Here is a 13,601-nt window from a genome sequence, read left to right as displayed (position 1 = left end):
ATAAGATGTGATCAGTTGAGATGAACTTTACATCCAAATGAGGTGTAATAATATTTTATTCAACTTTCATCTCATCTCAACTCACTATCCCAAATGTCACAATAGATATAAAATTAGATTTTCCACGCGTCTATCAAAGCTGCTTTCCAATTTGTGTGTGATTTGAAGAGAAAAAGTTTAAATTTCAACGATTTATAATTTTGTTCGGGCCCCGGCCCGGTTGGCGGCTTGGGGCCCTTTTTATTTTACTAAACACCGTAAAGCGGACCATTACAAGTAGTCTTGTATGGACCTCTGTCAAGAGAATAGATAATCTGAGCGGATGAATTAGAGGAGGCGAGGCAGGGACAATGGGCGGTGGTTCTGCGGTTATCACCGGTGCTTTCACCCCTGCATTCTCAATCCCTTCGCTTCCTAGTAGAAGCAGAAGCATCGGTAAACTTAAAGATAAACCTCTTATACGGTTTCAGAGGCATTCCAACTTCTGTTCAGCTTCTCTTAGCCACTTAAAGCGAATAGTCAACAACAGCAAGTGTGACATTTCTGCACAATGCAGTCTCGGCGAGGCAGAGGAGCCTTCAGAGGATGACTTTGTCGTAGTGAATTTTTATCATTTTGTGTTCATCAAAAACCCAGAGACCGAGGTCGCCAGGCACCTCTCCTTCTTAGAGGTTTGCTCCAGCCCTTCACTTATTAGGACAAAACTCACTTTGCGAGTCTAATTTCTACTAAATATCTAAAATCTCTACCGGTTTCTCAACATCAATCAATTTCGATTGTGCACTTTCACCGGAAAAATTTAGAAGCATAGCATACTGGGTCCCATTGTTCTTTTATTCCCTTTTCTTAACATTATGAACCAATCTATGATTTTAAAACCTCGTTTTGGTTTGGTTTTAAGAGAACGAGAAGTCTCACCGCAATCTTTAGAGTGACCTTCAAATTGTCTTCGGAACTCTGTTTCACAATCCTTAAAAGCAATTCAGATTCCAACATTAAAACAGAGCTTGTATGTTGATTGCTCTCTTGGCTGCCATATTAAATAGAATATATGACTTGCTGATTGGTTACTCGTACAAAAAGGTGAAAAGCTATATTCACTGTATTTTTGCTTATTTTCTTGTATACTGTTTCGCTTGTTCCCCTAACCTTTTGGTGTGTTGTCCCATTCTAATGTACATTGGTTTTTGTTCTTTAAAAAAATTCATCGCATTCCAATGTGGCTGAGATTTGAGTTGTATACTTCCTAGAAAGCAAAAGAGAAGCAGGGAGAAGATCCCAGCTGCCATACTATTTACGTTACTGATATTAAAACTTTTTTTTTTCCCTATTTTGGTTTTCTGGATATCTATTGCTAGGGTCTCGACATACATGGCCGGGTGTATCTCAATGAACAAGGGATAAATGCACAGGTAGATATCTTCCCCGTAGATCAATTTCTTTTCCTTGCATTTGTGTTTCTGAATTGAAGTTTGGCAGTGGCAGTCCACCACAAGCGTGCGATGATGTAGTATGAGTCATACAGATGTTCTCCCTACTGTCTTTTCTGTTTATAAGGGTAAACCCCTTCTCCTTTTCTGTTGACACATAGATGGTCAACCTTGTTGTTTATAGATGCAAGGGAGAGATTTGGTTCTTTAATGCATTCTAGGATATATTAAATCTCCATATTATAATGTGAATTATTGGTTAGTTTTAATCGTTTTTAGCTTCATTTAACTAATTATTCACCATTTTTTTAGCATCCATTTATTCTCAACTCTTGCTGATTTAATTCATCTTGATGCAGTACAGTGGGCCTTCAAAAGATGCTCTTCTGTATGTCAAATGGTTGAGAGAAGATTATAGATTTTCTGATATTTTGGTTCAGATTTCGCCAGCATTTAATGGGCATGCATTTCCAAAACTGAGGTTGCGGTATAAGCCTTCATTATTGCAGGCAAGCTCTATGTTTGCATGTATTTTTATTTTCAATTAAATCATTTTTTATCTTTACAAAGTGGTTTCCATATTCAGCTCATAACTCAGGTTTTCCAACTTCATATTTCTGGTTTAATTATAATGACCCTCTCCCATATGCGTTGTTTTCCTCCATAACATTCAGTTTTTTGTTTTTTATTTATGCATATATGGTAGTCTATGTTAGTAAACATTCTATACGATGCCTAGTGAGAATGTTTAGGATGCCTAGTGAAGGAGGAAGGTTGTTTGAATAGTATCTCTGCTGGCTACGGAGGAAGTCTCTCTGCATATGGAGGGGGAGGTCAGTGTTTGTAAATTTCTCCTCTGTTGGAAACAAAGCCAGATGGGCTCAATAATCTTTGAACACTCATGAACATTATTTCTCCCCTGTTGGAAACAAGGTGGAGATGGCCGAAGATTTTTCATCTTAAACCAGAATGGAGGGGAAGGGTTGGAAAAGGAAAATGATTTGTGTAGGCCCAGGGTGTGCAAGCCTTTTTCGAATGGTGGGTCCTACCTTTTTTTTTTTTTTTTTTTAAAGGGCTTGCACACTCAAGGCTTGTATCTAGTGCATTGGACAACCTTTGCCATTGAGCAGTGCAATGTCTTTGTACTTTTCAACGCAATATTTGGCAATGTATTACAAATTGCTAATCAAGCAGGCTTGTAGTGTATGGAATGGGTGGTCCTCCATTGGTGAAAATGTTGATACCATGTTTGGTTGTAACTTTTTAAAGTAGTATGTGGTGGTTTTAGCAGCGAGAAAGTTTCCTGCAATCAACATAAAAGCAGGGGCGTTCTGAGTACAAGTGGTGGCAGAAAATTTGAAAATCTGAAAAAAGTGCTGTGGTGGGGACAAATTCCAGTTGCAAATTCTATTATTGGGACATCCACAATTGTTGCAATTGGTGGAGTTGGAAGTGGAAGTACATGCAACATCCTCTGTACGTTAAAGGAGCAGTTGGAATGTTTGGGAGATGTAGTGGATTTCATAAGGAAAATGATAAAGACAACCATTTTGTACATCCTTTTTACAACTCTGCTTTAAATAGAGGGCATTCTTGTGAAAAAAAGTTGTGAAAGGATTGTTATTTCACAAAAATGCGTTCCATTTAAAATAGAGTTTTAAAAAGGTTGTAAAAAATACTTATATCTCTATCATTATGCAGGAAGTGGGCCTAACCAAGCCCATTTGCTAGTAAAAAAAAAACCCAACTTGTTGACTTTCAAAGTGAAAGGTCTAGTAACTTGAGATGACTCAACTCAGCCAAGTTCGGCAGCCTCTCTGCAATTCAAGATTAGAAAACAAATTGGTTCAGAAATTCCACTTTTGGTCATAAGAACATTGGGGGTTGGAGAAAGGTTATTGGAGGGTGCGGAGTCTCTGTCTTTTCCAACTCAAAAAAATGGTAAATAATTAGTTCCGAGTGTAGGATTGAGTGTAGCGTGTTAAGATTAATCTATGGTGGTTTTCTCAATTTTATGTTTTATTTTTGATTGGCACCGAGTGTCTGAGAACAAAGTCCCAACTAATCCCGGGGGTGCACAGGCCTTCAACAAGGAGTTTTCTCAAATTTTACTGGGATGTGTGATAGAAGGTATGATGAGAGTTTTCCATGATTTTCATGGTAAGGGTAGGTTTATAAAAAAGGGAATGAAAGGGAACTATGTTTGCAGCTAACTTGGAGGAGGTAGACTGAAAGGTAATGAATTATTTTTTTTTCAGAGAAGATGACGTTACCCAAATTTTATTAATTACACTCACTTATGGTGGACGAATACTTTATACAAAAAGAGGAACTTGGGGCTTACATAGATAGAAAAATAGAGCCCCAAAACCAAGTTCCTAGAAAATAAAAACCTGATAAAATAGATTTATAAAGAGGCTAAGAAATAACCTGGAAAATTTATTGCCGTATAGAAGGAAGACTTGCACGATCCAGAGAGAATAGAGTAATCATATGGAGTTGGAAGAAGGGATGTAAAACTTACCGTATATCCCATAGGGCCATGATTGGTTAGATTGTTAGCTAGGCATTACCTTGTCAGCCAACATGATTAATACTGAAAGGATAATACTTCTTGAAATGTAAGATATCATCCCAAATGTTTGAGTAAATCTAGGGGAAAACAACCTTTATTAAGCCAATTAACTACAATGATAGAATCAATCTCAACGATAAGAGCAGAGATACTTAGTTCATAGCCCAAAGTAAACATTTAACACTCCGCTCCCCAATAAAGTCATTTTTAGAACTCTTGGGGAACTAGTGTGCTACTAAACTTTGACTTAGAGTTTGTGGAAGTACTTATTTAAAATAAATACAGTCTCATGTGCTTATCAAAACAACTTATTAAATTGGAAATCATAAAATTGAGGATGACATAAACTTTCTAAGCCTCTGCCTTGCATTTCCTTGGGTCAAGTCCTGTCCTGTACCTCCATCCTCATAATCCTCACCCGGGAGGTTAAAAATATACAAGAATTAGTCGAATACTTAATAAGCAACACATGATACAGTAAACATAATAAACATAAGGTTTCTTGAAAAACATGCATACTCATAGTTACATCCATAAATAATATGAACATGAATTTGACCTGTGCATGAAATGCTTTAACTTGTCTTTTCTCTTGTCATAGCCCGGTACCCGTTGTTGACCCCCACAAGTTAGGATTAGCGAATCTAAGTAGATTTTGATTTTGCCCGTGGTAGCAGCTTGTGGAATCCAAAAGGAAGACACATTGGGTGCACTACTAGTATGTACAACCTGGCAATATAATATGCCCATAACATATGGTACTGTCTTCATATCATAGCATAGGCGGTTACATATCTTATTATTCATACTTCATCATAAGCATACTTGCATACTTGTCATATCATAGATCTCAAGTGAAATTGTGCCTTATCATATCATAGATTTCAAATGAAATTGCAGTTTTTCATAAAATGTCATTATTCATGTTTCGTCATATAAAATCATGATTTTTCATAAATATTTTAATGCATAAATCTTCAAATAAAATCATACATGGCTTTACATAAAATATCTTGATGCATGTGTCATGCAACTAACGTGAAACTTATGCATAAAGTCATGGCATTTATAAATTTATCATGACTTGGGTACCTATAAAGGGCCTTCCAATGGAGGCGAACTTACATAATACTTTTATAAAAGATATGTTGTTTACCGTACATACGTGTAAGGGTATGATCATGCTACTTACCTCATAGTGCTAATCCAATGTTTCTTGAGTGCGACTGATTATCTATAAAATACACGCAACTTATGTAAATTTCTAATTTATCACGCACTTCATAATTAAAACTTGAAATATTGAAATAATTATATTTTCATAAAGCCTAAATCCTCAATACCCTAAAATATCGTAACTCCCCAAATACTTGGTTTTCAAATAATTTCTCCAAATAACTACATAATCCAATTATTTTAGGCCATAATACTCACTGCACAACTTGAATTTGCACTTCATAACTCACAATTATTTACTTAAGCATCTTTAACCAATAGAATGAGGCATATAAGTAATTTGGCCTAAAGGTCTTCAACGATCTATATGATACTGTGAGATTGAAGAGAGAGAGAAGGGGGGAAGAGAGAGGGAGAGTAAGGACTGGGAGAGTTTATTAACTGAGAGAACGGAAACTCACGGTGCTTCTTGTGAGGGAAAAACCGAGAGGTAGAGAGATAATCGAGGGGTCTTTTCCGATGTGGAGCAATGGCTAGTGTCTTGTGGAGTAGCTAGCCAACGGTGGTACAAGGTGGTTGATGAACCAGCTATGGCTTCAAGAATTCCTGCTTGGACTGTGCAACAACAGCCAAACAAGGCTGTGGGTGGTAGCTTCCGTCATCGGCATCGGAGGTGCAGTGGCTGGTTTAGATGTTCTATTTTTTTGTGAGCTAAAACAGTGGATGTTCGGGCTTCTTGTATGGTGGTGTTTGAGTGCAGGGAGGTTGTTGGCATGGAGCAAGAGGGCACGGCTAGGCTTCGTTGCTTGGTGATTCAAGGTGTAGGGTGGCAGTGGTGTGGTTTGTTTGGTGTATGGGTGCTGCTAATCTTGGGTGACGGAATGGTTGGCAACAGTGTTGGTGTGTGGGTCGACGGAATGCATGGCATTGAGCAATGTCTTGGGAGTTTGCTGCCCGTGTTCTGGCCGTGGCTTGGGGGAAAGAAATCATGAAGGCTGAGTGGCTTGGGAGGAAATCTTTTGCGGAGAGAGTTGGTGTATGAAGTGCAGAAACCCTAGGCTTGAGGAAGGAAAGTAATTACTTTCATGAGTCTAAATATATAGAAGGTAGTGGGTTTAAGAAATTTTAGTGTGAAGAGGACTCTAGAATTGTAATCGTGTATGTTTGGAATTGAACACTTTCATGGGCTCAGAGTTCAGGCCCTGTTCCTCATGGGTTTGGAACCATAAATATTAAATGGGCTTTTGTCCCATTCTTTTGCCCAAAGAGAATCTCATAGTCCACTATAGTAATTTATAGGCCCGTGGTCTTTCCAAAATTACCCTATTAATCTTTGGACTTCTATAATTATTGGCCCATTAATATTCTCCAATAACTTCAAAAATCTTAATAGTTTGTGGGTTATTCCAATATGGCCCATTAAACTTATTTTAGGCCCATTAAATTTTCCATATTTCATCCCCAATAATATTGGATCAAGTCGTTACAAAACCAATTCTCAAAGCTGACAACTTTGCAAAAGTGTTAGTGCCCATGCTCAAAACGCAAGAACAACCAGCAATGATAAAGCAATTAACGAAACATAAAATACCACCACAGCCAGCTGGCCCAAGTTTATCTTTTGAAGCACCGTCAAATATTAAGGTTGAGAGTACTCAAGGGAGGCAAAATCCACTTGACCAGGATAGGTCTTTGAGTCAGGATTATGAGCCGAGAGATATGCAAAGAGTTGAGTACATTAGTGCTGACATTAGACACAATGGCTTTGGGCTTCAAAAGAGGATTTAGCTCATGAGCCACTTCTTAATCTTACCGATAATGGTAATGACAGTGGTATCAAATTCCTCAAATCTTGCTTTATTTGATGTTATACATAGCTCCCGAAAGAGAAGCGATGGAAACAAATGAGCAAGCAGATTAAATTGATAAGAACATTTGAAAGAAGACCACCAATGAATAGCAATGCTCTTCCAACAGCTAGAGCCCAAAAGGGTATGACCTAAAACATAAGAGAAATAATGCCAAGTGTTCTTTGCAAAGAGAACTTTGCAATGATTAGCATTTTCAATAGAACCCTTGGAACAAGAAAAGCATTTAGAAGCCATAGGAATCCCACATTGTTGAACTTTATCATCAAGGGGGATTCCATTATGCAAAAGTTTCCAGACTGAACTGAAATCTTGATAGGGAGGATATGATTTCAAACAAAAGGCAGTATTGGGTGGGAAGTGTTACCGAAAAAAGACTCCAAGCAGATTTAGAAGAAAATTTACCTTCATGAGGATGTTTTCCATATTCTACTATCACAATTGGTTTGAAGAAAGATAGGGTAGTGATTCACCTCATGCAATAGAGAGATGTCCCCCAAATTAGAGAGCATAGGAGTATCCCAACCAGTGGAGAAACAAAAATACTTTAATTGAATATAATTGTTGACATGGAAACCTTTCTAGGCTAAGGAACCATTCCTAGTCCAGTTATCATAATAGAAATTTAAAGCACCCTCTCTAATTTTCCATTGACTTTCTTGGTCAATGATGGGGAGATAGTGACATATAATTTGAGGACCATGTCCACCCAAAGGAAGGAATCCCCTCATGCAGGCAAAACGCTAGTGGGAAGAAAGAAACCAGGCAAGCAATGTTCAGCAAAAAACAACGTAAGGTGAGCAGCACATTGTGGTAAGCAAGGCCTGTACGAGCAGCATGAAGAGAACAAGGCAACCAAAGAGATGCGCCCCACATCGGGCGAGCAAAGGACTTGCCAACCATACTTAAGGCGAGCAACAAGCAATGGATGATCTAGTACGGAGCTGGGAATGCTCCGAGATAACATGAAGGAGCTTAGATGGTAGCAGGTGACGTACCCAGGGCCCATGCTCCAATGATGACATCCTAACAGAAGCACGCAATGGAAAGAGGAATATGGACCTGCAAGCCATATGCCTTGCCATAAAAGTAAGGCCCGATGCCAAATGGACAACTTTCATATGGAGATAGATTGCGCGCCTAGTTCCAAGGTGAATTGTAAGGACGTGCATGTCTTATCTCATCAATCCACTCGGATTATACCATTCTTCAGTCCAGCGTATGTGTGGATGACCAAAATTCTAGATCACTCTTTCAACCAATAGAGGTCCGAATTATCAGAATCGTGGCTGACAACCCTTCCGTATAAAAAGCATTTTGACTACTCTCCATTTCTTCTTTTGTTCGGGACTCCAAGGAGACTAAGAGCTTAGAGTATTCATCAACAAGGAGACCTATAGCCCTAATGCAACCGTTGTACAGCTATGTTTGGATGTCAAACTCATTTCAAACCAATCATTAATGGGATCACCCACTACTTTTTTTAACTTTTCATAAAAAGTTAAACATATATCAATCTACTTCATACATTTAAACACATAATCTCAATCTACTTCATACATTCAAACACATCTTAATGGGACCCACAAAATACTGTTATTCACAAATCATCTGAGATTACCTCAGCAACCAAACGCAGCCTAGCCAGGTAGGTTCACTCCTAGCAAGTAATGTGGAGTAAATGTCTATGGGTATGTTAAGGATTTCATCTTCTACTTCTCACCGCCTCTCTCTCAAGAAAGTGCATGTTTTCTCATTATGATCATTTACTACTTTGATGATGTGATTTTAAAGTAATATGATTTCAAAGTGTACGTTGCTCATGGGATCGGGTTGAGTGATTCCCTGTACCATTCCTGGCTGCATGTTGCCACATGTTTCACTCGGGTAGAGGGATATCCTGTGCTGATTAGGGTGGGACATGTTTGTGCTATTCCACATGATAACTTGGGTAAAGAGAGTCACCATGCTGATCAGGTGGAGTGATTCCCGTTTTGTTTTGATGGAAGTATTTCACGTGTTGTTCGGGTAAAGAGATTCCTAATGTTGGATGGGTGGAGTGATTCCCCATTCTGTTTTGGTGGATGTATTTCACATGTTGATCAGGTAGAGAGATTTCCTGTGTTATGATGATTCATGATTATGCAGTTTTGCTCAGAGGGTGATTCCTCACCATATTTATGATATATGTGTTTTCATTAGAGGGTGATTCCTCGCCTTACTTATTTTATATGTGGTTTCAACCTTTATTTACATGAAACTTGTGCTTTCATATTCATCACCATTGTCTTGCATTGTTAGTGCCGTTATGGGTTTTAACTTACTGAAGTTTTGTTAAAATCTCACATGGTAGCCCTGCTACGGTTTCGCTCCTTGGAGCTGTAGATTTTGATGTAAATGTAGCTTATGAGGGTTACCTCGAGAAAGAAGGGCCAGTGCAGCCTGGGGAATAGTCATGGGGGCTTGTCCCCATTAAGTTGATGATCTTTGTAAATTTTAGGATGTTTATTATACGTAGGCGATGAACAATTTATGGTGTTTTATATTTTGAGTTGTCGATGAACTAATGTTGGTATGTAATTATATTTGGGATGGAGGAATAGCGTCTTATGGATATTTTTATTAATGGATGAGCAGTGTTTTGTTTCTCTAGTACTATTAGTGTGAGGCCCGGTTTGGAGACAAGAAGTATTTCATCACATCTCATCTGATCATTATAACTTTTCCAAATTTTCACACAAAATATAATAAACAATTGAAACTTTTTCAGATTCCAAAACAATAATAATATTAAAAAATAATATTCTAATAATATTTTATTTAACTTTTAACTTTCATCTCAACTTACTATCTAAATGGCACCTTAGTCTTCGACTAATACCCTTTACTTATTCCGCTGCGATTTTGATACACGTATGCTTGGCATATGAGTGTGCAAGATTTCCACGAATGTAAGGAATGTAGTTGTTTGGCTACTTACCTTATAGCATCCGTCAGACTATTCCGGCGCATAATTGATTGATTACCTTTAAAATAAACGCATCACCACATAAATTACTAATTAAACAATACTTTCTAATTTAAAACCTATAATGCTTAGATACATTCATCTCCTTCAAACCTAATATCCACAAGTCACCTGAAGTGGCATTTCACCCAACTAATTAAATAACCATGTAACTCCTACAAGTCATTATATGATTGAACCCTAAAAATATTACTACACCCAAAACAACTAACCTCTCCTGATTTTATCATCAAACATTTCATTATAAAATAATTAAACACAGATGTAATTTCTCCGTAACATCGTCATTAAAAACGGGGTACCCATAAACCCAAACGTGTATTGGTAACCACTATAGTCCACTTGTATACAACACTAAAAACGTAAGTCCTAGCTTGTGACCTATCTAATCCTGTAAAGTTTCCAAAGAAGGTTGGTTCCCCTAATCTCTAAAGGCAGATTGGGCATTTGAAAATTGATTGTTTATAGTTTTATTAGGGAAATGGATGTGGCATGATGCAAGTGAAAGGAAGTCTATGGAGGTTGGAAGTAGATGTGAAAGGTGATAGTTTGTTGGGATGGATAGAGTTCTAATGAGGTGAACTAGACCTATGGGATCGGCGTATGGGAAAAAAAAAAAAATTTGCTTGTGGGGAGCTTTTAGGACTTTTTGACCATTGCTCATTTCAAGGAAGCATATGTGTCAGACAACTTGGTGATTTCAATTGACTTTTCTTAATGAAGTGTGCAGTTTAAAAGAGTGGCACATGATTGTGAGATATATCTGTTCACCCATTTCTGTGCTTGGGTTATATTTTGTTTGGCTGAGTTAGGGTGGTGTAGATAAGATGCATTGCACCTTATCCAAGAGAGGGGTCTTTGAAGGAAAATTGTTGTACAATGTGCTAGTTTGTCACGACATATTAGTTTTCCAGGATAGATTATTTCGTGGAGAAGGGCCCCTTAGAAGTGTCTTTCTTTGTTTGGGTGATTTCACAAGGGAAGATACTTTAATGATTGGTTGGTGTTGTTTGTACCAATATAATAGGGAATTTGTGGACCTTCTTTTACTCTGCTCTGTGATATCTAACACTTTGTGGCGAGGCTGTAATTTGTGTTTGCCCATCTTTGTGCTCTAGTTTGAGCTATTAGGACTTTCTCGCACTCTTTACTTTCTCTAACCGCATCTCATGTATAACCTGTGTGTACTAAGTGCCTTTTGACTTATTAATAAAATTGACCTTATAAAAAATTGACGTATATGTTATAAAAAAAAATGATGTATATGGTATATAGATGATGATTTTCTCTCTCTTTCATTTTGTACATAGTTCATATGTCTTTATATTTCTCTTATTATCCTAATAACCCATGTATCTCAAACCCCATTCTTTTAAGATATTGGGCAAGTTATGCATTCTACTAGTTCCAAGTACAGCAAGGTGCATGCTTTCCTTTTCAAAAGAAATTTCACCTGATTACAATGATATTTCTCCAGATGGAAGGAGGCATTTTACATCTTCCTTTGCTCGACCCTTCTATGCGAGCAACACCTCTACCACCTTCAAAATGGAGAAAAAGATTGGAAGCAGTGGATGGAATTGATGATGCTTCACATGAGAATAGTAGTTCAAACTATATTCTGTTGGATGTGAGAAATGGTAGCTCCTCTTTTTTTTTTTTAATCAAATGCTACTTGCTTGCAATTTCTTAACTTTATGTCTTCTCAATTTTGTATATTTTCAGAAGTTATACTGTTAGAGGTTGATCGTAAACCTCCATGAGAATCCTAGTAAAAGTCCATTTAGTCTAGTAGGAGTTAGAGTCCATTTCGTCCTATTGAGTCCTAGAGTATAGAGTCAATTGTTTGTTTATTTCAATTACTGTTAGCAATTATCCTAGTTAATATTTACGTGTAATCCTAGTTGAGTTTTGAGTCCTAGTATTGAGTAGCGGTATTTGAGTCCTAGTCTAGTTGGTGTCTTTTTGTTGAAGTAATAGTAATTTGTAAGATTGAGTTCTAGTAGAAGTTGTGGTCTAGCTATCAAAGAATGTTGCCTGTAAGGCTGGAGTCTAAGAAAAACCCATTCACCCACTGAAAATTGTCTCTCGGTTCTATTTTTTCATAATGTAACACCAGAGAATACTTTGGGAATAATTGCCTTATTTTTTCTGACTTACGCGATTCCTACTTATAGGAATTACAATAAATCTAAACTAGGAAAAAGAATAACTCATTAGTTACTTAATAAAGATATATTCCTAATTTATAATCATTGACTAATTACTGTCTAATTTACAGCTATACAATCTTGGTAATTACTGCTATACAATTTTGGTAATTACTTAGATATCTTTCTGATTTTCCACTACTCCCCCTCAAGCGCCTGAAGATATCTTCCATAATCAGCTTGCCCATTAAAACGTCAAATTGCTTCTTGTGCAGTCCCGTAGTAAATACATCAGCAATCTGTTTGGCAATTGAGATGTATGGCATACAAATCAGCCCACTATCAAATTTTTCCTTGATGAAGTGTTTAATCACTTCTACATGCTTTGTTCTGTCATGAAGAACCGGATTGTGGGTGATTGAAATTGCTGCCTTGTTATCGCAATATAACTTCATGGGCAATAAATTCACAAATACCATGAGAAGCTCTAAATTCTGCCTCTGCATTGCTTCTAGCAACCACATTTTATTTTTTACTTCACCAAGTAACAAGGTTTCCCCCAACAAAGGAACAATATCCAGATGTTGATCTCCTATCTATTATACTCCTAGCCCAGTTTGCATCAATGTATGCTTCAATTTGTAGATGTCCATGTTTTTTTAAAAAGTAGACCTTTTCCAGGAGTCCCCTTCAAATATCTTAGAATTCTGTAAACTGCTTCAAAATGTTCCGGTCCAGGCGAATGCATGAACTGACTAATCATACTTACTGAAAATGCTATATCCGGTCGTGTATGAGACAAATAAATCAACCTTCCAACAAGTTGTTGATATTGTTCCTTTTTCACTACATTTTCGGTCTTAGCAGGTTGTAATTTTGTGTTGGGTTCTATTGGTGTTTCAGCTGTTTTACAGTCAAGCATACTTGTTTCTCGAAGCAAGTCTAGTACATACTTGCGTTGATTGACAAATATACCTTCTTTAGACCTAGCAAACTCCATTCCAAGGAAATACTTCAATGCACCAAAGTCTTTGATCTCAAATTCATCAGCAAGCCTTTCTTTTAGTCTTTTTAGTTTGGCACTATCATCACCTATCAAGATAATCTCATCCACATAAACAATCAAAATAGCAATTTTACCTTCTTTTGAGTGTTTATAAAACATGGTATGATCTGCTTGACTTTGACAATATCTGTGACTTTTTACTGCTTTGTCAAAGCATTCAAACCAAGCCCTCAGGGACTGTTTTGGGCCATATAATGCCTTTCTTAATTGCAAATTTTATCTATACCAAGTCTTTCTTCGAACCCCGGTGGAAGACTCATAAAAACTTCCTCTTCTAAGTCTCCGTTAAGGAATGCATTCTTTACATC

At 37.4% G+C, this 13,601-nt stretch overlaps 1 protein-coding gene across 3 annotated transcripts in view; it reads left to right on the top strand.

Moving 5' to 3' along the window:
• The first annotated feature begins 268 nt into the window (after positions 1-268).
• The window catches only part of LOC122296078 (rhodanese-like domain-containing protein 8, chloroplastic), a 60,870-nt gene continuing 47,537 nt past the window's right edge, over positions 269-13,601 (top strand). For all 3 annotated transcript variants that reach the window (XM_043105488.1, XM_043105486.1, XM_043105489.1), the window contains exons 1-4: positions 269-671; positions 1,359-1,412; positions 1,790-1,939; positions 11,555-11,717. In XM_043105488.1, coding sequence (XP_042961422.1) covers positions 351-671; positions 1,359-1,412; positions 1,790-1,939; positions 11,555-11,717 — 688 coding nt within the window. In that variant the 5' untranslated portion in view covers positions 269-350. The remainder of the gene's footprint in view (positions 672-1,358; positions 1,413-1,789; positions 1,940-11,554; positions 11,718-13,601) is intronic.

This window comes from Carya illinoinensis, chromosome 15 (genome assembly GCF_018687715.1).
Source record: "Carya illinoinensis cultivar Pawnee chromosome 15, C.illinoinensisPawnee_v1, whole genome shotgun sequence".
In the NCBI taxonomy this organism is placed as follows: Eukaryota; Viridiplantae; Streptophyta; class Magnoliopsida; order Fagales; family Juglandaceae; genus Carya; species Carya illinoinensis.
Note: the sequence above shows the minus strand (reverse complement) of the source record. Positions and strands in the feature narration are given on the sequence as shown.